The sequence below is a fragment of the Molossus molossus genome, unplaced genomic scaffold (assembly GCF_014108415.1).
Source record: "Molossus molossus isolate mMolMol1 unplaced genomic scaffold, mMolMol1.p scaffold_m16_p_13, whole genome shotgun sequence".
Taxonomy (NCBI): Eukaryota; Metazoa; Chordata; class Mammalia; order Chiroptera; family Molossidae; genus Molossus; species Molossus molossus.
The window spans coordinates 91916111-91935500 of NW_023425348.1; the positions used below are offsets into that span (position 1 = coordinate 91916111).

The window sequence follows — 19390 nt, forward strand, 5'->3', positions numbered from 1 at the left end:
GAGAGATGAGGATAACAGCAGTGTCCACTTGTGGCAACTGCCTCAATATATGTCAGTAAATGTCCACTGATTGCTGTGGACTCCGGGCCGGCTCCCTGTGCCTCAGCTTCTCGCGCAGTCCTCTCTGGCCGCGGTACCGGCTGCGTTCAAGTTCACAGACTCCTAAGCCTCTCCACACTCGGGCGGGCTCGGAGCCGCGCACAGCGCGGGGAACCCGCGCCCCGGGCCAGCCCCCGCCCCGCCCCGCCCCGCCCCTGCTGGCCACGCCCCGGCCCTCCCACCGCTTCCCTGGAGCAGGCCCGGCTCCGCGCTCCTTTAAGGCAGCCTGCGGGCGAAGAAGAGCGTGTTTCGCCCCCTCCGACGCCGCTGAGGTAGCGGCTTCACCTTTAAGGCGGCGCGGAGACTGTTGGGAAGGGCGGCGGGATGGAGGCGGTGGGACCTGCTCACAGCGGCCGGTCCGACTGAAGCGGGGCGGGAGCCGGAGCCAGAGCAGGAGCCGGGCCCAAGCGGGAGGCGGGCCGGAGCAGGAGGCGCAGGTCCGCGAGGGCCGATTGGGCCGAGAGACGAGGCTGTGGGTCCGGCCTAGGGGAGAGGTCGTCACGGGCGCGGCCTGTGCTAGGGCTGCGCCCACCCTCGCGGAGGGGGCGCGGTCCTGGGTGGCCGGGGGCGGGAGCTCGGCCTTTTCTGGGGGAGCGTCGGCTGGGCGTCTCGCCGGCCTATTGAGAGGGTCGTCGTGGGCGGGGCTTAGGGTGACGGAGAACCCGAGGTCTCAGCTCCTCTAGGGGAAGGGTCTCCCCAGGGTCGCCTGACCCAGAGGAGCGGCTCTGTGGCCCGGCCGGCCTGTTAGGGATGCGGCTGCCCAAGGGGCTGGGGCTGGATCTCCGGAGAGACCGGGGTCTCCCGCATGGGAGTGAGCCCCCACGACCCTCGTAGGACCCTCCTCTGGCGCCCCCTACCCTGGCTAAGAGAGTATCCCGAGGAAGCCCCGAGACTGGGCTGCCTAAGCCGACCTAAGCCGGTGGTCTGGGCCGAATCTAGGTCCAACCTCACCGGCCTCACCGCATTGCGTCTCCCGGGCTGAGACGAGCCGGGCGCGCCCCCTGTAGGCCGAGCGCAGGCACGGTGGGGGCTGCCGGCTAAGGGAGCCGGGCACCCCGGGGACCCAGGCGTCCAGGGACTGGAGGTGTTTACCTAATCCGGGGCTGACGGTGCTGTGGCCCCAGGCCCGGCACCCACCTGCCCACCCCCTCGCTTTCACAGGCGGCAAGGCCATGGCCACGATGGTGCTTCCGCGGGAGGAGAAGCTGAGCCAGGATGAGATCGTGCTGGGCACCAAAGCTGTCATCCAAGGGCTGGAGACCCTGCGCGGGGAGCATCGTGCCCTTCTCGCTCCCTTGGTTGCTCCTGACGCTGGAGAGGCCGAGCCCGGCTCACAGGAACGCTGTGTCCTCCTGCGCCGCTCCCTGGAGGCCATCGAACTGGGACTGGGGGAGGCCCAGGTAGGCCTGTCTGGAGTGCTCAGGTCGGGGGTCACAGGAAAGAAGGTTGGAGCCTTCCAGAGGAATTCTGGCAGTGTAGGAACAGAATCTGAGTAGGGAACCATCTGTTCCCTCAAGCCCCATGGAAGGACCCCAGTAAATATCTGTTGAATAAATGAATGGACTTTAGAGACTCAAGGGTGGCCTTGCCCCAGTAGAAGCCTGATCATCTTTTCCTAGCTTCTCTGCTAGGTTGCAAAGACCCTGTTCCTAGCTTCTCTGCTAGGTAGCAAAGACTGAATGGCATAGGAAAACAAAAAGGAAATCCTTAAGAACCCTCCTTATTCATTCTTTTACTATTCATTAACAGGTAAGTTAATCAAATACCTACTATGTGCCAGACTATGTTAGGTGCCAGGGATACAGGTAAGATCCCTGCCCTAGTCCAGGAGGAAGACAGTCAGAAGAAACACACATACATTTGTTACACATGGTGATAAGTTCTCCAAGTAAAAGAACAAGATATTGTAATAACTTTAAATGGGAAGTCTTATCTATTGGTCAGGCAAGACTTCTGAGGAAATGACATTTAAACCAAGACCTGAAGGAATAAATGAACTAGTTTCCAGAAAAGAGAGGAGGGTAAAAGGTCACGTGTGCAAAGGTCCTGTGGTAGGAAAGATCTTGTAATGGGAGAATTGAGAGAAGACCTATGTGACTGGAGCTTCATAGGGAAGGAGAGAGGGACAGAAGAGACCTATGGGGAAAGCATGGGCCAGATCATGTGGTGTGTTTTTTGTTTAGATTTTATTCTCAGGAAATTGGAAAGCCTTTGGAGGGCTTTAAGCAGTCAAGGGAGCCCTGGCTGGTTTGGCTCAGTGGTTAGAGTGTTGGCCCATGGACCAGAGAGTCCCGAGTTTGGTTCCCGCTAAGGGCACATACCTCGGTTGCAGTTTGTCCCAGCCTCAGTTGGCCTCATGTGGGAGGCAACCACTCGATGTCTCTCTCTCACATCCATGCCCCCCGACCCCGTCTCCCTCCCGCTCTACCTGAAGATAAATGCAAAAGTGTTCTCTGGTGAGGATGATAAAAAATAAAGAAGTCAAGGGACACAGTATGACTTAGGTTTTATTTACTTTTTTATTTTATATATATATTTTTATAAATCCTCACCCGAGTATATTTTTCTATTTCAGAAAACTCCCTTGATGAGAGGAGAACCTCAAGTCCTTTAGATAGAGTGGGAGGGAGGGAGAGAGAGAAACATCGACATGAGAGGGACACATCAGTTGGTCACCTCCCACATACATGACCCTGATCAGGGCCAGGGATGAACCACAAAGTATGTGCTCTTGACTGGAATCGAACCCATGACCCATTGGTCCGCAAGCCAACATTCTAACCGCTGAGCCAAACTGGCTAGGGCTTATTTTATATTTTTAATAATTTTTCTTTATTGATTTTAGAGTGGGAGGGAGGGAGAGAGAGACATCAATGAGAAAGAACATCAGTTGGCTGCCTCCTGCATGCCCCCTACTGGGGATCAGGCCCACAACCTGGGCATGTGCCCTGACTGGGAATCGAACCGGTGACCTCTTAGCGCATGGGTTGACACTCAACCACTGAGCTACATCAGGCGGGTGGACTTAGGTTTTAAAATCACCCTCGGGTTGAGGTATGGAGAATGAACTATAGTGGGTTAAGGATGGAGGCAGGTAGAAGGAAGCCACTACTGGAATTCAAATGAGAAATGGTGGCTTGGACTAAGGGGGTGGCCATAAGTATGGAGAGAAGGGGACCAGTTATAGATGTTCTGGATGTAGGTCCAGAAGGACCTGGGAATGGGGTGGGGGCGGGGCAGGGGAACTCCCAGGTTTGCAGTTTGAGCAAATTAAGAGAATGAGAGCCTGTCTGATTAGGAGTTCTGTTTTGGCCCTCTTAAGTTGGTTTTATTATTATTTTTTTAATCCTCATCCGAGGACATTTTTCCATTTTTTGTACAGACAGAGTGGGAGGGAGAGAGAGAAAGAGAGAGAGAGAGGGAAACATCGATGTGAAAGGGACACATCGAGTGGCTGCCACCCGCACGACCAACCAGAGCCGGGGACAAACTGCAACCGAGGTACATGCCCTTAGCGGGAACTGAACCTGGGCCTCTCCGGACCGCAGGCGGACGCTCTAACCGCTGAGCCAAACCGGCCAGGGCAGCCCTCTTAAGTTGGGGCTGCCAGGACAATATGCAGATGGAGAAGGAGTTAGGCTCTGGGGGGGAAGAGTCTTGGCCCCCTCAGATCTTGGCTGAAACATTGGCTGGTTCTGTGAATACTGAGCAGGTGGTATCCTCTTGGTTTCCTTGACTTTAAAATAGGGATCATGCCATCTGCTATATATACTTCCAGGCTGTTTAGGGAAAATTTTTAAAAAGCTAGTGGTTGTGAAAACACTTGTCATTTAGGCATTTGCTAATCAACTAGAATGCACAGGGTCCCAAACTGCCTGGCCCTCAGGAGGGGCAGTGTGTTGATCATTCACCCCTTGGCCAGCTGGCTGCCAGGTGCAGAGATGAACACACAGCACCCCCTACATCCTCAGTGTGTGCAGGCACTGGCACAGATGGGCAACAGGATGGCTTGGAGGGCATGGAAGGTGCCCGGCATAAAGGGGCATAAGAGAGAAGAGGCTTCATTGTGGAAATGACCCTGAATGTGAAAGGTGAAGAAAGGGTGGAGCTTATGCAAGGCCCCAAGGCAGGAAGAGCCTAGAAGCTTGAGTCATAGAGGTTGGGGAGAGGGGTAGGACTGAGGTTAGGCTTCTGGGTCTCCTAACCTACCCTGTGGTTTCCCAGATCATCTGCTGGGATATGTGCCCCATCCCTCCCTGGGAGCTGCAGAAGGGCAGGGGCTAACCCAGACCCTTGGCAGAGTCGGAATGGGGTCTTTCAGTCATCTGTCAAGGTTCTTGGGGAGATTTACCTGAGCAGGGGGCAGTGGTATAGTGGCTGTGGCTGCAGGGGCTTGAGTACAATCCCCAGGAGAGACAAAGGAAGAAAATGGCTAGCTTGGGGAAAGCACAGCACCCTAACTCGCTCTCTTCACCTTCAGCCCAATGAGGTGGGAGCTGGACGTCCAAATGCAGAGGACTAGCTGGAGGCCCAGGGAAAGGGATAGACTTTCTTAGAGTCCAGCAAAACTGGCCTAGGAACCCAGGGCTTCTGACCCCAGAAGGAAAGAATTGGGGATCCCAAAGCTGCCTGAGTTCAGGTCTTGAACTATGGTCTGTTTGGGGCCTTGGGAGAAAATTCCCTTGATGAGAGGAGAACCTCAAGTCCTTCAGTTCTGCAGCTTCTCATAGGCAGGGCCAGGGCTAGCCCTTCACTGGGCCCAGCACCCTAGGAGATCCAGGCTGTGGGTGGACAGGGCTCTGATCCACATCCTGCTGGCCACCACAGGTGATTCTGGCACTGTCAAGCCACCTGGGGGCCGTAGAGTCAGAGAAGCAGAAGCTGCGGGCGCAGGTACGGCGCCTGGTGCAAGAGAACCAGTGGCTGCGAGAGGAGCTGGCAGGGACACAGCAGAAGCTGCAGCGCAGCGAGCAGGCCGTGGCCCAGCTTGAGGAGGAGAAGCAGCACCTGCTGTTCATGAGCCAGATTCGAAAGCTGGATGAAGACACCTCTCCCAGCGTGAGTCCTACCACAGCCACTGGAAGGCCAGCAGGCAGAGGGGCCTGGGAGCTGGGAGGGGGCAGCATGGAGCACACTTCGATCCAACCACTGACACCTGGGCTGCCTTGTACTTCCTTCCCTGATGCTCATCCTGTCTTCCTGCCCAGGAGGAAAAGGGGGAGGTCCCCAAAGACTCTCTGGATGACCTGTTCCCCAACGAGGAGGAGCAGAACCCAGGTGCGGAGGGGCAACTGGTTCTGGGGGTGGGGGATAGAGGGCTGAACAAATTTTGGTCTTTGGGACCCAGAGGTCACCAGAAACAGGGATCAAGTAGCTGCCGTGTTCTTTCCTGCCTTATTTCTGATCATCACATCCCAGCATGTTAGAGCTTAAATGGCAGATGTCACATGTTGCTTCTCTCCTCCTCTCAAGATCTATGAGAGTAGGCACTGCAGTTTAGAGCTTTGGAGCAGTCCATCCTGGGTTCAAGTCCTGCTGTGCCGCTAGCTGCTCTGTGACCACTGGTAGAGTTTTGCCTCTCAGCCTCTTCTGAGGGTTAAAGGAGGATGCGTGTGCAATGCTGAGCCCTGGGCCAGTGCTCGCCTTGCTGATAGTGCCTAGTGCATAGCAGGTCTCCCTTCTGCAGCTGAGGAGGCTGAGGCTCGGAGGTCAGGGGGTTTGCTCTAGGACACACAGCTTGAAATACTGGAACTGGGACATTACCCACTCTTTCTGGGGGATGACTAGATCCACTCTACAGATGGAGAAACTGAGGCAAAATAGTTTGTCAGGTGAGTTAAAGGCATCGTTGGCATGTACCAGCCCAGCCCAGGGGGCAGCTAGGTACATCTGAATTCCTGGCCTTGGCCTTGCAGCTCCCAGCCCTGGAGGAGGGGATGTGGCTGCCCAGCACGGGGGCTATGAGATCCCAGCACGACTCCGCACCCTGCACAACCTGGTGATCCAGTATGCCTCACAGGGCCGCTATGAGGTGGCTGTGCCACTCTGCAAGCAGGCACTCGAAGACCTGGAGAAGACATCGGGCCATGACCACCCTGACGTGGCCACCATGTTGAACATCCTGGCACTGGTCTATCGGTGAGGCTCCTCTGGCCACAGGCATCCATGGGAGTGCCTGTGCTCTTCCTGAAGGCTCCAGCCTTGGGTCACAAACCCTCCGTGCCTGCCATGGGCCAGGACTCGGGCTCCTCCAGGCAGTTAGGCAGCAGAGAGAGAAGCTTGTGCCCAGAAGGGGCTGAGCCCACAGGGTGCCTGGGCCTCCATGGGCCTGGGCTCCAAGTGTGAATAAGCCCCAGTCTAGTGGAGGGGAAAAGCTTGAAAATAACCAGGGAGGGGACAGTACATGAGGACCCTGGGGCACCAGGGAGTCAGCATACCTGTAGGCCCCATGGCTTGAGTAGGGTCTTTGGTAAAAGGTGAGTCTTCCCAGAAGATGAGAGGATTAGAAAAAGGCATGAGGCAGTGGGGGTGGGATCTGGGGGAGTTTGCCTCATAGCCCAGCACTGTACTCCCTGGTGAGTTGTGAGTTAATTACCCAAAGCTCCCCAAGCTCCTGGAGGGCAAGGGCTGACCAGGTTTTCCTGTGCTCTGGGTCATAATCGTGCCCACTCAGTAAACATAGGAGTGACCAAGGGATCTCACATTGCTAAGGGCAGGACCTCACCATACTTCTGCCTACCCCCAGGGATCAGAACAAGTATAAAGAGGCTGCTCACCTGCTCAATGATGCCCTGGCCATTCGTGAGAAGACACTGGGCAAGGACCACCCAGCTGTGAGTGAGAGTGGGTGGAGGTGGGGGGCTGCTGCTGCTCTCTGCAGCTCCCAGGTTCCAGAGCCCCTGCTTAGCAGGGCCCCGGGTCACAGAGCCTCTTTTCATTCTCCAACCCCCCCAGGTGGCCGCAACATTAAATAACCTGGCAGTTCTGTACGGCAAGCGGGGCAAGTACAAGGAGGCTGAACCTCTGTGCAAGCGGGCGCTGGAGATCCGGGAGAAGGTGGGAGCAGGCAGGGCTGGGCAGGCCAGGCAGGGGGCCTAGGCCAGCTCTGAGCCCAGCCACTGGCTCCTGCTCCCATCTCAGGTCCTGGGAAAATTTCATCCAGATGTGGCCAAGCAGCTGAGCAACCTGGCGCTGCTGTGCCAGAACCAAGGCAAAGCTGAGGAGGTGGAATACTACTACCGGCGGGCGCTGGAGATCTATGCCACACGCCTCGGGCCTGATGATCCCAACGTGGCCAAGACCAAGAACAACCTGGTACCCTGGGCCAGGAGGGGCTGCAGCAGGGAGGAAGAGGAGGCTGGGGGAGGAAGGAAAGGAAAAGGCTCAGCTCCCTGCATCCTACTTTTCCTCTGTCCCCTGCCTCTCCAGGCTTCCTGCTACTTGAAGCAGGGCAAGTACCAGGATGCAGAGACCCTGTACAAGGAGATCCTCACCCGCGCTCATGAGAAGGAGTTTGGCTCTGTCAATGGTGAGTCCGTGGCTGCCATGTGCCCCTAGGTCACCTAGTGCAGGCTCACTCAGCCATCAATATCCACAGCAGCCAGGCAGGCCCTTACGCCTGGTGTCTGGCTGATTCCCAGCACTCATGTGCACATGTGAGCATGTACACATACCTCCTGGGCCCTGCCTGTGCCGTACATACCCATGCCCTTGGTACAGAGTCTTTCCCCTTTCTTTACTGGGCAACTTCTGCTCATCATGAAGGCTCAGCCCAAATGTCTCCCCCTCCGAGAAGCTACCTTCTGGCCCTGATGGTCAGTCATTTCCTGCTCTGAGATCCTTCAGCCTGGCCCATCATTTAGGCTCAGCACATGTCTTAGGCTATGGGCCTGAGATGTCTAAGGGTCTGCTCCTTCAAGCCTCTCAAGCACAAGCCTGTGCCACAGTCACCTCTGTTTCAGAGAAGGGTCAGTAATGTTTTAGGTCTGATTCTTGATCCTTCATTCAACAAAGCCCAACCCTGGTCCTTCCTGGCTACCCCTGACCCCTTCCCCAGACTCCAGTTCTATAACCAGCCCAACCAGGAGAGGCCTATGTGGGAGGCTGGTAACAGCCCCCTTTCTCTCCCTAGGGGACAACAAGCCCATCTGGATGCACGCAGAGGAACGGGAGGAGAGCAAGGTAGCAAGCATGGTGGGGCAGGGCTGTGGGGGTGTCCAGGGAAGGAGGGTGAAGCTGGGGTATAGAGAGAGGAGGGCTTTCTCTTCCCACCTCCCCTGACCATTCTTTCCCCAGGATAAGCGCCGGGATAGCACCGCCTATGGAGAATATGGCAGCTGGTACAAGGCCTGTAAAGTAGACAGGTGAGGATGGTGGGCAAGGCTGGAGGTAGAGCAGGTAGCCAGGAAACAGTATCCTGGGTGGGGGCTGTGGCCGGGCTGCAGACTGCTAACACCCAGGACCACACCTCTTCTCTATCAACTTGTCTTTCAAGACATGGCTCACAGGCCACCTGTCCTAAAATGGCTTTCTGTACTGGGAAAGCTTGATTATCTCATTCTTGGGTCTCCCAGCTTTTTTTTTTTATTATTGTTTTTTTTTAGAGAGGGGGGAGAGAGAGAGAAACAGAGAAACATCAATTTATTTTTCTACTTATTTTTTTAAAATATGTTTTTATTGATTTTTTAGAGAGAGAGGAAGGGAAAGAGAGAGAAACATCGATGTGAGAGAGAAACATCTATCGACTGCCTCCTGTATGCCCCTCACTGGGGATCAAGCCCACAACCCGGGCATGTGCCATGACTAGGAATCAATCTGGGACCTTTCAGTCCATGGGACGACGCTCAACTCACTGAGCCACACTGGCTGGGCTGTTCCACTTATTTATGCATTCATTGGTTGATTCTTGTATGTGCCCTGACTGGGGATTGAATCAACACCTTGGTGTGTCAGGACGACGCTCTAACCAACTGAGCTACCCAAACAGGGCTTGGGTCTCCCAGCTTTTAGTCCTAGTGGCAATATCCTACTTAGGGCCCTGTGTCCAGTTCCCCAGACCTGCAGTGATTCCAAGACAGGAGAGAGCAGTTGGGCCTCCTAGCACAGGGCTTGACACCTAAGAGGGATGAGATCCTGGTTGGCTGGATGGTTCTTTAGAGCCCAGTATGGGCTGGGTGCCAGGATAGGCCCTGGTTCCTGGGGAACACAGAATCTGAGACTGCCCTGCTGTTCTGTTCACAGTCCCACAGTCAACACCACTCTGCGCAGCTTGGGGGCCTTGTACCGGCGCCAGGGCAAGCTAGAAGCTGCACACACACTGGAGGACTGTGCCAGCCGCAGCCGCAAGCAGGTGGGGTGACAGACATGACGGGTGGGCAGGGACCTGCTTGGCCCTGTGTTTTCCAGTCAGAACCTGTTGCTCCACCTAATGTGCCCTCCACTTCCTTAGGGCTTGGACCCTGCAAGCCAGACCAAGGTGGTGGAACTGCTGAAAGACGGCAGTGGTGGGCGGGGAGACCGCCGTGGCAGCCGGGATGCGGCTGGGAGTGCTGGGGCTCGGTCTGAGTCTGACCTCGAAGAGGCAGGGTCTGCAGCCGAGTGGAGCGGAGTGAGTCTAGGGGTTGGGGTGGGCCAGGAGGCTCTGTAGCCAGCATGACATAGAGACAAACATGCCCACCCCACAGGATGGCAGTGGCTCCTTGCGGCGCAGTGGCTCCTTTGGGAAACTCCGAGATGCTCTGAGGCGCAGCAGTGAAATGCTGGTGAAGAAGCTGCAGGGTGGTAGCCCCCAAGAACCCCCTAACCCCAGGTCAGCCTCTGCCCCAATAAGTCCACCACCCAGAGTGAGCTTCAAGAACCCACCCAACAACCCCAAATGAGCTCCTGACCCAGGGTGAACTCCCTCATCCCTCTCAAGCTCCACCACCCATCAAATCTGTTCCCCTCTCGGCCTCCCTCCCAAAACCCAACCCAACCCCCTTTCCCATCCTTCCTCAATTCCACCATGGCCACATCCTGGCCGTCCTCTCCCCTCAGGATGAAGCGGGCCAGTTCTCTCAACTTCCTCAACAAGAGTGTGGAAGAGCCAGCCCAGGTATGAGTGGGTAGAGGCCCAGGCCCCAGGGTTGGAGGCCTGCATGTCCTATGTACCTGCCGAACTTCTCAAGCATGTCTTCATCCAGCAACATTTCCTGTCTCTGTCCCAGGCCTGACTTTGGGCTGGACACTGAGGAGACACTGGGTGGACATGCAAGTGGCCAATGCCAACACAGTCCTGTGAAGTGGGCAGGGGTGTCAGAGTACCAGGGCCGGGCATGGGTGGGGCTCAGGAATTCTGGCTGGTCAGGCCCCTTCCCCTTCTGGCCAGGGAAGCACAGACTGGCAGCAGCACGAGGTTGAGCCATCTGCCCCCTCTGCCCACAGCCTGGAGGCACAGGCCTCTCTGACAGCCGCACCCTCAGCTCCAGCTCCATGGACCTCTCCCGACGAAGCTCCCTGGTGGGCTAATACTGAAGCAGCAGCCGGTTGCCAGAGCCTCCACCCAGCACTGCCCCCACCCTCCGCCCTGCGCATTGGCCTGCTGCTTGTCTTGCCTGTCTCTCCCAAGGACCCCTGTCTTTTCTGTTCAATCTCAGGGTAACCTCCTCCCTTGTCATCTCAGCCTGAGCCCTGGAGGCTGGGCCTGCCTGGCTCCAGCTCTACCCCTTATTTATTCCTTCCAGCAGGGCCCCCTCTTCCCTAGGTTCAGGGCCAGTGAAAGGCTGGCTGGGGTCTTCCAGGTAGAGACTGAGTGGCCTGCCATCCCCTGACCCAGAGCCAAGAACACTAAGCACCTGCTGTCCGGTCAGCACCTCTGCCCTACCCTCGGCCGTTGCTTCTGTATATAGAGAAATAAGTTATTGGCCGCTCCCCTTCCCTCAGTCCACGGTACTGCCTGGGCCTCCCCTCACCCCACCCTTTCTAGTGGTACCGCCCAGGCCTTAATCACCCCCATTCCGCGCGGTGGTATCTCCCAGGCTCCACAACACATCTCGGGGATCTCCCTAAAGGGTTTCCTGGGCCTTGTCGTGCCCCTCCCGGACTCTGAGGGGTGCGTCCTGCCCCGCCATCGCCCCACGCCCCATCTCCCCTTACCTGTCCCCTCACCGCCGGGCCCTGCCCTGCATCCCGGCCTTATGCACTGCCCCTCTGGCCCGACCCCACCCAGGCACTGCCTGTTGAGCCATCCAGCCACGCCTTCTCCCACGCCTGCAGCTTCTCGTGAGGGACAATGATGTCCCTGCTGTGGCAGGAGGGGCCGCTCCAGTTGTGGGGTGAGGTGGTCGCTCTCTATTTTCAAATGTTGCTGTAGAAATAAAGATGGTTTGAATCTGAGCCGGGCTTGTTTTGGGGCTGAGGCCCAGGGCTCCCAGCATCTAGGTTGGGGGTGGGGTCAAGAAAGGCTTCGAATGAATGGGGGTGGGGTGTTGCTCATATCCTGCCTCTCGCAGCTGGAACCTAGATACTCTAATCCTATTGTTTGGGGGGCCCGGTCCAGGACCTAACAATCTTCATCTCTGAGGTTCTAGAGACTGGGGGCTTTGATTGAGCTCTGCCCCTTACTAAGCTGTTAGACCTTGAGCTAGTTCCCGAAACTCTATTTTTCCATCTATAAAATGTGGATGACAACACTTTCCTCTGAGAGCTGTGGCTATGAATTAGGAGCGCCAGTACAAGAAGAACCCTGGATAAATAAATTTTTACGAATACAGTTCCCGGAGGTGGGAGGTTAGGGATAATTGCCTCTGTCAGACATGTGAAAAGTGTCAACCCCAGCCCTAAATAGATCTTCCAACTCCGGGACGCCGGGAGGCTCCCGAGCTCTGTCCTCAAGCCCAGGTACTAGAGAGTGAACTACAAGTCCCAGAAGGCAATGCGAGGTGGTAAGGAGTAGGGAGGAGGCTCGGGCTCTTCGGTTTACGCCTGCGCAGCGTGGGTGTGTTGGACAAAGTAAGGAGACTACAAGTTCCGAAAAGCAACGCGGCGAAGCCCCAGTAGGGAATGTTTGCGGCTGCGCGCTGCGGGCGGGGCCTCTGGGGCGGAGCGGCCACCATCTTGGAACGGGAGGCGGAGCAGAGCCGACTAGGAGCGACCGAGCGGGCCGCCGCTGCCGCCATGAACCCCGAATAGTGAGTGAGCCCCGCCCGCGCCGTCCGGCGCAGCCTCGATCCCGAGTACGGGGCTGTACGCTTACCGGGGTTGTCCGACCCGGGTCAGGACTGCGCGGCGCCCCCACATCCGGGTCCCTCTTCCGCTGACCTCCCCCCCTCACATCCGGGTCCTGCCCCTCCCCTGGGGGCCCCAGGACCCTGGCTCCACACCCCGAGTTCTTGCACCCGGGGGCCCAGAGACTGCGACCCCGAGGGGCACCACTTGGAACCCGAAGGACGGGCCCTACCAGGCCTGATGGGTCAGGTGACTCCGCAGCCTTGGCCTCTCCACGCCTCAGTTTCTCCACCTGGTTGAAGGTGGCGATCTAGGTGCTGACAATGGTCTCAGCGTTATGGAGCCCTCACCAGATGGTTCCTGGTCTCGGTCCAGGCTCGGGCTCTTTAGGTCGGGCCGTAAATCCTTCTGCTCTTCCCATTCTCCCGGAATCCGGTTCCTGGGGCTGGCCCAGGGACCGGTTAGACGCGGGAGGCCCCCCAGGCGCCGCTCTGGGTAGCTCTCCCGCAGATCCTCCCTCTGCTGCCTTACCCCTTGTCTGGATCTCGCTGTCCTGCCGCTCCGGCGGCCGGTCCCTTCCCGCCCTCTCCTCATCTTAGTGCAGCCCCCAGCGCCACCTCCACACCCCTTCCCTTGGCTGTCACACTGCTGATGAAGTTTAGATGTATGTGGCATTTGCTTCCTCCTCTTCCAGTGGGATTCTCCTTTCCTCAAACTCTCCGTTTTGGTCACTCCCCCTAGGGGTAGGTGGCCCACATCTCTGTCCCAGACTTCTCATTGACAGTTTTCCCCAAGTGTCAGTAATCCTCTTCCTTCTCTGCCACTTCCTTTTTCTCCTCCAGATCCCGGCCTCAGAGCTCCTTGGGGAAGGGTGCAGCTCTGGGGAGTAGAGAAGGGAACTGACAGGCTCTCGGAGACTTTGGAGTCTGAACCTGGTTTCCAGTCTTAAGTTAACAGCTGGCTAAGTTAGGGCAAGTCACTTCCCTTCTCCAAACTCTGGTTTCCTCCTTTGTTGGGAATAACAACAACCCACTTCACTGGACTGTTGTGAGGCTTAACTAAAGGATGCATTTGAAATACTTAGCACAGGGCCAGGCACAAGTAGGAACTCAATACATTTTAACTACTGTCTGTTGTTATTGCCACCTCTTCTTAGAGGCTTCATACCATGCTCTTTACATAGCCATTCACTTAACAAGCTCTAGGCTGAGCCCTGGCTTCCACTTCTGGGGCCTCCCCTGCCAAGACAGGTACACCACAGGGCAGTGTAGGTGGGTTCCCTAAATAGTCCCTATTGGACTCCAGACCATGGAGTCTGTCAGGAATCAGGGTGGGATACCCAGCTCTGTCACCTAACTTTGTGATCCTCAGCAAGTCACGTCCCTCTCTGTGCCTCAGTTTCCTTCTCTGTAAAGTGGGAATTTATACTCAGGCCTTTGGGCTTGCTGTGTTATGGGGGTGGTCAGCTCTCCCCATCCTGGGACTTGTGGGAGGAGCTTGTGAACACCTTAGTACTCTAAATTGAGGCATGCCCCAGTGTAGGAGAATGCTACAGCTGTGACTCCAGGATGATGGCGGGTGGGCTCCCTACCTCACTTCACACCTTCCCATCCTTTCTCTCTAGTGACTACCTGTTTAAGCTGCTTTTGATCGGCGACTCGGGCGTGGGCAAGTCATGCCTGCTCCTGCGGTTTGCTGTGAGTAAGAAGCCTCCCATACCATCCATCTGGGTTTCTGGCTAGTGGCCGGAGGGAGAAGGGGCAACCCAGAGTACAGTAGTTGCAAGACCTGGGGGACTAAGGATGAAGTTGCAGGACTTGCCAGCAACATAGCTGACTGAACAATGGCACAGGGCTGGCAAAATGGTGCAGTTAGGAGCTTTGCTAGGGGAAACTTGAGGGAGGTTTTTTAGTTGGGCCTCTAGCCTATTCACTCAGGCCATTTCACTGGCCCCTGCTCTTCCAGGATGACACATACACAGAGAGCTACATCAGCACCATCGGGGTGGACTTCAAGATCCGAACCATCGAGCTGGATGGCAAAACCATCAAACTTCAGATCGTGAGTGCCACTCTTCCCAAAGGCCCTGGTGCAGAGGCATCCACTGTGGAAGGGGAGGGGCTCTGGGCATGGAGCCCAGGGCTGACGTGCTCTTCTCGTACTGTCTTGTAGTGGGACACAGCTGGTCAGGAGCGGTTCCGGACCATCACTTCCAGCTACTACCGGGGGGCTCATGGCATCATTGTGGTGTACGACGTCACCGACCAGGTACTCCTGGGCCAGCTTCCCCAGCTTTGCTTTCTCAGCCTCAGGTCTTTGACTCTGGCTTCTTTTTACTCTTCTCATTCTCTCTTTCTGATGCGGCCTGGAAAGGAGACTGGACTTGGACTCATTTCACCAAGAGGGAAACGGTGCAGAAACTGATCTTCCTGAGGCCCTGCTGCAGGATCTTGGCAGAGCCAGGCCTCCCCCGTCCCCACCAAACCTGCCACTTTGTTTTAGACTTTCCAGGCACCTGTGTTTTGAGGGAATTCAGTCAGTTGCTGTGCTGGGCCCATGGCCTCCTGTGTAAAGACCCTAGAGAAGCAATTGGAGAGCCTTAGACAAGGAAGCGAGAGAGCCCTGCACTCTGGGCCCAGTGTGACAGAGGTCTGGGAGCCCTGTGTCTGTTGTGGCAGCATTAGTCGTATGTCTTTAGCAGCAATGTGATGTTAAGACCAGAAGCAGTCCCAGCATACCTTATAGTTGACAGAACCTGCCACCACCTTTTGCTGTTCATAACACTCTAGAAGGCTGTATTGTGTTCCCATTTCACAGATGAGATGGGTCAGGTTGGTGAGGAGACATGCTCAGAGTCCTGCAGCTGGTCAAGTGGCAGAGACAGAAAGCCCAGATCTACCGATTCTACCTACTCTGTTCTTGCTACCAAACCTTGTTGCTTAGTGGGGACCAGGCTCGGGGACATGGAGATGCTTACATCATCCCCGGGCCAGGCGGAGTCCCTGCTGTGAGGGGCAGCCGGGCTCTCCAGCTCACCAGGGACTCGTGGTGGTGCTGCCTGGGCAAGCTGTGGATGAACTGTACTCCACTCAAAGGTCACCAAAGACCTCTGACTGCCAATCCTGTGCTCTCATTTCAGTTCTCGCCCAGATCGACCTCTCACGGCCTTTAGCTCCTTCTTCCCTCTCCTTGAAAACTGCACTGTCTCCAGCTCTCCTAGCTTCTGCTACATTAGATTCTCTCTTTAGTGGCTTTTTACTAGTTCATCCTGTACTGACCCCCCTAACCCAGTCTTCTGTGCTTCCTGACCTTGCCCCAAGCGTCCTCCTGACTCTCCCTGCACAGTTTTGGCCTCTTTGTGGTTTGGCTTCTGTCTTATATTCTATGATTCCTCCATCTGAACATCTATCACTAGATTTTCTCTGTGTCCTCCGTTCTGCTGGTACTTTGTGTCTATATTAATTCTAATCTTCACAATATTACCCAGTGAACTAAGTGTTGGGGTCCCCATTTTCCTGGTGAGGAAACACACTCAAAGAGGTGTTCAGTAATTTTCCCATGGCCTCGTTGCCAAGAAACTCAAAGCCAGTGTTTGAATCCCTGGTTCTTTGCTTCCAAGTGCACCCTTTCCTGCTCCTAGATAGCCTCTCCTGAGCTCCAGACCATCTGCGGAGCTCGGCTTGTCCAGCACTGGCCGCCCTCTCTCTCCCTGAACTGGCTCTTGCATCCCTGTTAGCCTGACCAGAAAACTCTTCCCTCCTCCATCCTGTCAGTTCGAGGTCCTCTCTGTTCTCCACCATTGTCTCTGTCAAATCTGTCTTGTAATAGCAGCGATGGGGATAATATCAGCTCCTTCTAATTAAGCACTTGATATGAGACAGGCCTGCATTCATTATCTCATGCTCACAACAGCCCCACTGGGAGGTACTGTTTTATAGAAATGAAGGAACTGAGGCTCAGGTCAGGTGACATATCTAGGGTCACACAGTCAATGGCAGAGCTGGGGCTTCACCCAGGATGGTCTTACTGAATCCTGTGCACTTCCCTGCCTCACTTCCTGGCTCAGTGCACAGCTTTTCTTCCCTGGATTATTCCAGCCACCACCGTTGGTCTCCATCTTCTTGTCATTGCTCTGGCCTCTCCACTCCTCCCAGGACTGTCTTCCCAGAGCACAGTTTTGCTCCTGCCACTCCTTCGTGAGAAAACCCCACTAGCTCCTGGTTGTCTAAGATGCAACCAGGTTAAGCCCCTCCGGGCGCTGGCCTGCCTCCTCACTCTCTCCTTCCCTGCTTGGGGCCTGTCTCCCAGCAACAGTTAGCTCCTCCCCACTCTCCAGACACCATGCCCCTCTCCTTCAGTGACCTAGCATGTTGTCTCCTCCCCTTGCACCTTTCCCCATCCCTTCGCTTGCTTTCACGCAAGGCTGGTTTGTCCCTGCAGGCATAGGTCAGTTGAGCCTCTCCCCAGGTAGAAGTGGTCCTAGAGCCCCACAGCTCCTGCCTCTGTCCCTGCAGCACTCATTACCTGTCTGGCCATTGTGTATGTCCTGGTCTAGTCCTACCTTTCCCGGGTGTTTTAGGGCAGGGCCCAGGTATCATTCCCTTCTTTATCCCCAGTGCCCAGCATAGGGCCCAGCCTGGAACATGGTAGGAGGTGGAAGTTTGAACCCTAGTAATATCTATCACCAAGCTTCTGGCTCCTAAGAAGAGAAAGTGGCCCTTGCTCCAGCATAACCCTAAAAATTCCATCCTTTCCCGCATGCCCGGAGGGCGGTGGGGAATGGCAAGTTGCCAGGAGAGCTGAGTGAGGAGGCTGTTGGTGCCAGTAGGACAGATGTTAGATTCTGTGCTGAGGATGCCTGTCTCTCATAGGCAGGGTCTCCGCTGCGAGCACCCTTTGCCTGCCACTAGGCTCCAAGATTCAAACCTTAAAGGGACTCTAAGGCCACTGTGAGAACTTTGTGATTCTTGCTAACCTGTTACTCTCCGTTTCCATCTCCTGCTGGCCTCTCTTCTGATGCCATTTGCTCCTCACATGTGGTTAAACCTCTTTTGTGTCGCAGGAAAAGGCGAGCAGCTGCAGACCCTTAGGCCTAGGCTGTTTAGGTGTTGGGGCTGTTGGCAGAAGCTGGGGCTGGCTTGGGGACCTCAGACGGAGGAGGGCAGGGAGGAGAGCTAAGCATGGAAGAGAGCGCTTCCTGTGGGTCCCCGAGTCCAGGGCTCCTGCCTCTCATGAGCCCAGGGCAGCCCCTTCCATTCAAAGACCCTGTTCTCCAAGCCTAGGGCAGGCCTGGGAGTTGGGAGCAAAGTAACGTTTGACCCTGGCTGCTCTAGGAATCCTATGCCAACGTGAAGCAGTGGCTACAGGAGATCGACCGCTATGCCAGCGAGAATGTCAATAAACTCCTGGTGGGCAACAAGAGCGACCTCACCACCAAGAAAGTGGTGGATAACACCACAGCCAAGGTGAGCGGGGCCTGGGCCAAGCCTCCCGGGTGGGCTGGGGTTGACTGCCTCTTACCCCTTGCTTCCCTCCTTTTCTCTCCTTTCCCCTTGTCAGGAGTTTGCAGACTCTCTGGGCATCCCCTTCCTGGAGACGAGTGCCAAGAACGCTACCAATGTGGAGCAGGCATTCATGACCATGGCTGCTGAAATAAAAAAGCGGATGGGGCCTGGGGCTGCCACAGGGGGTGAGCGGCCCAACCTCAAGATCGACAGCACCCCTGTGAAGCCAGCTGGTGGCGGCTGTTGCTAGGAGGGGCACATGGGGTGGGACAGGAGGGGCACCTCCTCCAGATGATGCCCCTGGAGGGGGTAGGAGGTGCCTCCCTCTCCTGGGGCATTTGAGTCTGTGGCTTTGGGGTGCCCTGGGCTCCTCATCTCCCTCTGGCCCATCTGCCTGCCACCCTGAGCCTCGGTTCTGACAGGGCCCCCAAGGGAGAACACCCAGGACCTGTGGCTGGGGTGGGGGTGGGGGCTTGCTCTGCTGCTGCCTCTAGGTAACTTTAAAAGATAGCCCACCGTACACTTTTCTTTGGGTTGAGGGCTCCTCTGTCTGTCCCCTTCTACCCCCCATGTATGCTGCAGTGGATTTCTCTCCTTATCCTTCCTTTTCTCCCCCGCCCACCCTTTCCCCAAGAGCTGAGGGCCTCGGCCTCCACTGCTCCTGGCTCAAGTCAGTGCCCAGGGCCAGGAGTGGGACCAGGGGATCCAGGACCTGGGATCCAGGGTCCTGGGCCGGACCTCAGGACGGGCCTTGGGGCCACAGGAGCCTGACAGCCCACCCTTTCCCCTCCTCCCTACCTGTCCTCCCACCCCTCCCACACTCACAGCTCAAGCCGTCCAGCTGCAGTGAGGTCTGAGCACAGCTAGAGCAGGTGGGCGGGCAGTGGAGCTAGGCCTGTGTCTTGTGCCCAGAGGGAGCCTGCTCTTGCCGCCCCCTGCCCTGCCAGAGCCAGGCCCATGTGCCGCCTGCCCACCGTGCCCCTTTGTCCCCAAGGCAGGCGGAGGTGGAAGGCGCATGGTGCCAGAGGCCAGGCACCAGCCTTAACCCTCACTCTGCCAGCACCTCCTCCCCTCCCTGAGGCAGTGAATCTGGCTTTCTCTCCCCTTCCTGGAGCCTTCACGGCAGGTTTTCATCCTCTGTTGCTACTTCTCTGGGGAATATGGGTGCAACCCAGGGCTGAGGGCCTATCTGCTCACCCCTCCCACCCAGGATCCTAGCCCCTGGCCCTCTGACACAGCTTCTTCCTGCAAAAAAACAAACAAACCTTGGTCTCTACCTGAGAAGCCATGTCCCTTGTGCTGTCTCTTGCCTGTCCCACCTGTGCCCTGCCTTCCAGCTTGTATTTAAGTCCCTGGGTTGCCCCTTGGGGTGCCCTCCCCCACTCCCAGGTTCCCCTCTGGTGTCATGTCAGGCATTTTGCAAGGAAAAGCCACTTGGGGAAAAGACAGAAAGGATAAAAAAAATAAATTTCCACTGGCCCTCGGATGAGCTGAGGGTTTTTGCAAGGAAGTTGTGGTGGCTGTGTGTGGTCTATGGTGGGAGGTGCCTCGAGATGGGGGGATGGAACTGGGGCCCTGAGCAC

The 19390-nt window shown here is 56.4% G+C and overlaps 2 protein-coding genes across 4 annotated transcripts; both read left to right on the forward strand.

Annotated features, from left to right (window-relative positions):
* Positions 1-303: 303 nt before the first annotated feature.
* Positions 304-11472, forward strand: KLC2 (kinesin light chain 2). 3 transcript variants are annotated; one of them, XM_036257982.1, is made up of 16 exons: positions 304-371; positions 1261-1499; positions 4927-5157; positions 5307-5376; positions 6015-6237; positions 6845-6932; positions 7054-7155; positions 7240-7413; positions 7528-7627; positions 8231-8280; positions 8395-8462; positions 9340-9448; positions 9548-9706; positions 9783-9907; positions 10135-10192; positions 10522-11472. In XM_036257982.1, the coding sequence occupies exons 2-16, from the start codon at positions 1272-1274 to the stop codon at positions 10603-10605; spliced, it is 1869 nt and encodes a 622-aa protein (XP_036113875.1). In that variant the 5' UTR covers positions 304-371; positions 1261-1271; the 3' UTR covers positions 10606-11472. The 3 variants fall into 3 exon arrangements, with proteins under 3 accessions (XP_036113875.1, XP_036113874.1, XP_036113876.1); XM_036257981.1 differs by having other exon boundaries at positions 344-536; XM_036257983.1 differs by lacking the exons at positions 304-371; positions 10522-11472 and adding an exon at positions 426-536 and having other exon boundaries at positions 9783-9876; positions 10135-10171.
* A 676-nt stretch (positions 11473-12148) lies between these two features.
* RAB1B (RAB1B, member RAS oncogene family) lies at positions 12149-19317 on the forward strand. Its single transcript, XM_036257984.1, has 6 exons — positions 12149-12266; positions 13928-14000; positions 14269-14364; positions 14476-14571; positions 17637-17768; positions 17863-19317. Exons 1-6 carry the CDS (start codon positions 12253-12255, stop codon positions 18055-18057), a joined length of 606 nt encoding a protein of 201 aa, XP_036113877.1. The 5' UTR covers positions 12149-12252; the 3' UTR covers positions 18058-19317.
* The last annotated feature ends 73 nt before the right edge of the window (positions 19318-19390 follow it).

Excerpts from the sequence above, each read along its gene's own strand:
- KLC2 (XM_036257982.1), top strand. The coding sequence starts at position 1,272 with ATGGCCACGATGGTGCTTCCGCGGGAGGAGAAGCTGAGCCAGGATGAG. Across the intron at positions 9,449-9,547 it reads CCAGCCGCAGCCGCAAGCAG|GGCTTGGACCCTGCAAGCCA; the intron begins GTGGGGTGACAG and ends CCACTTCCTTAG. Across the intron at positions 9,908-10,134 it reads CAAGAACCCCCTAACCCCAG|GATGAAGCGGGCCAGTTCTC; the intron begins GTCAGCCTCTGC and ends CTCTCCCCTCAG.
- RAB1B (XM_036257984.1), top strand. Across the intron at positions 14,365-14,475 it reads AAACCATCAAACTTCAGATC|TGGGACACAGCTGGTCAGGA; the intron begins GTGAGTGCCACT and ends ACTGTCTTGTAG. Across the intron at positions 14,572-17,636 it reads TGTACGACGTCACCGACCAG|GAATCCTATGCCAACGTGAA; the intron begins GTACTCCTGGGC and ends TGGCTGCTCTAG.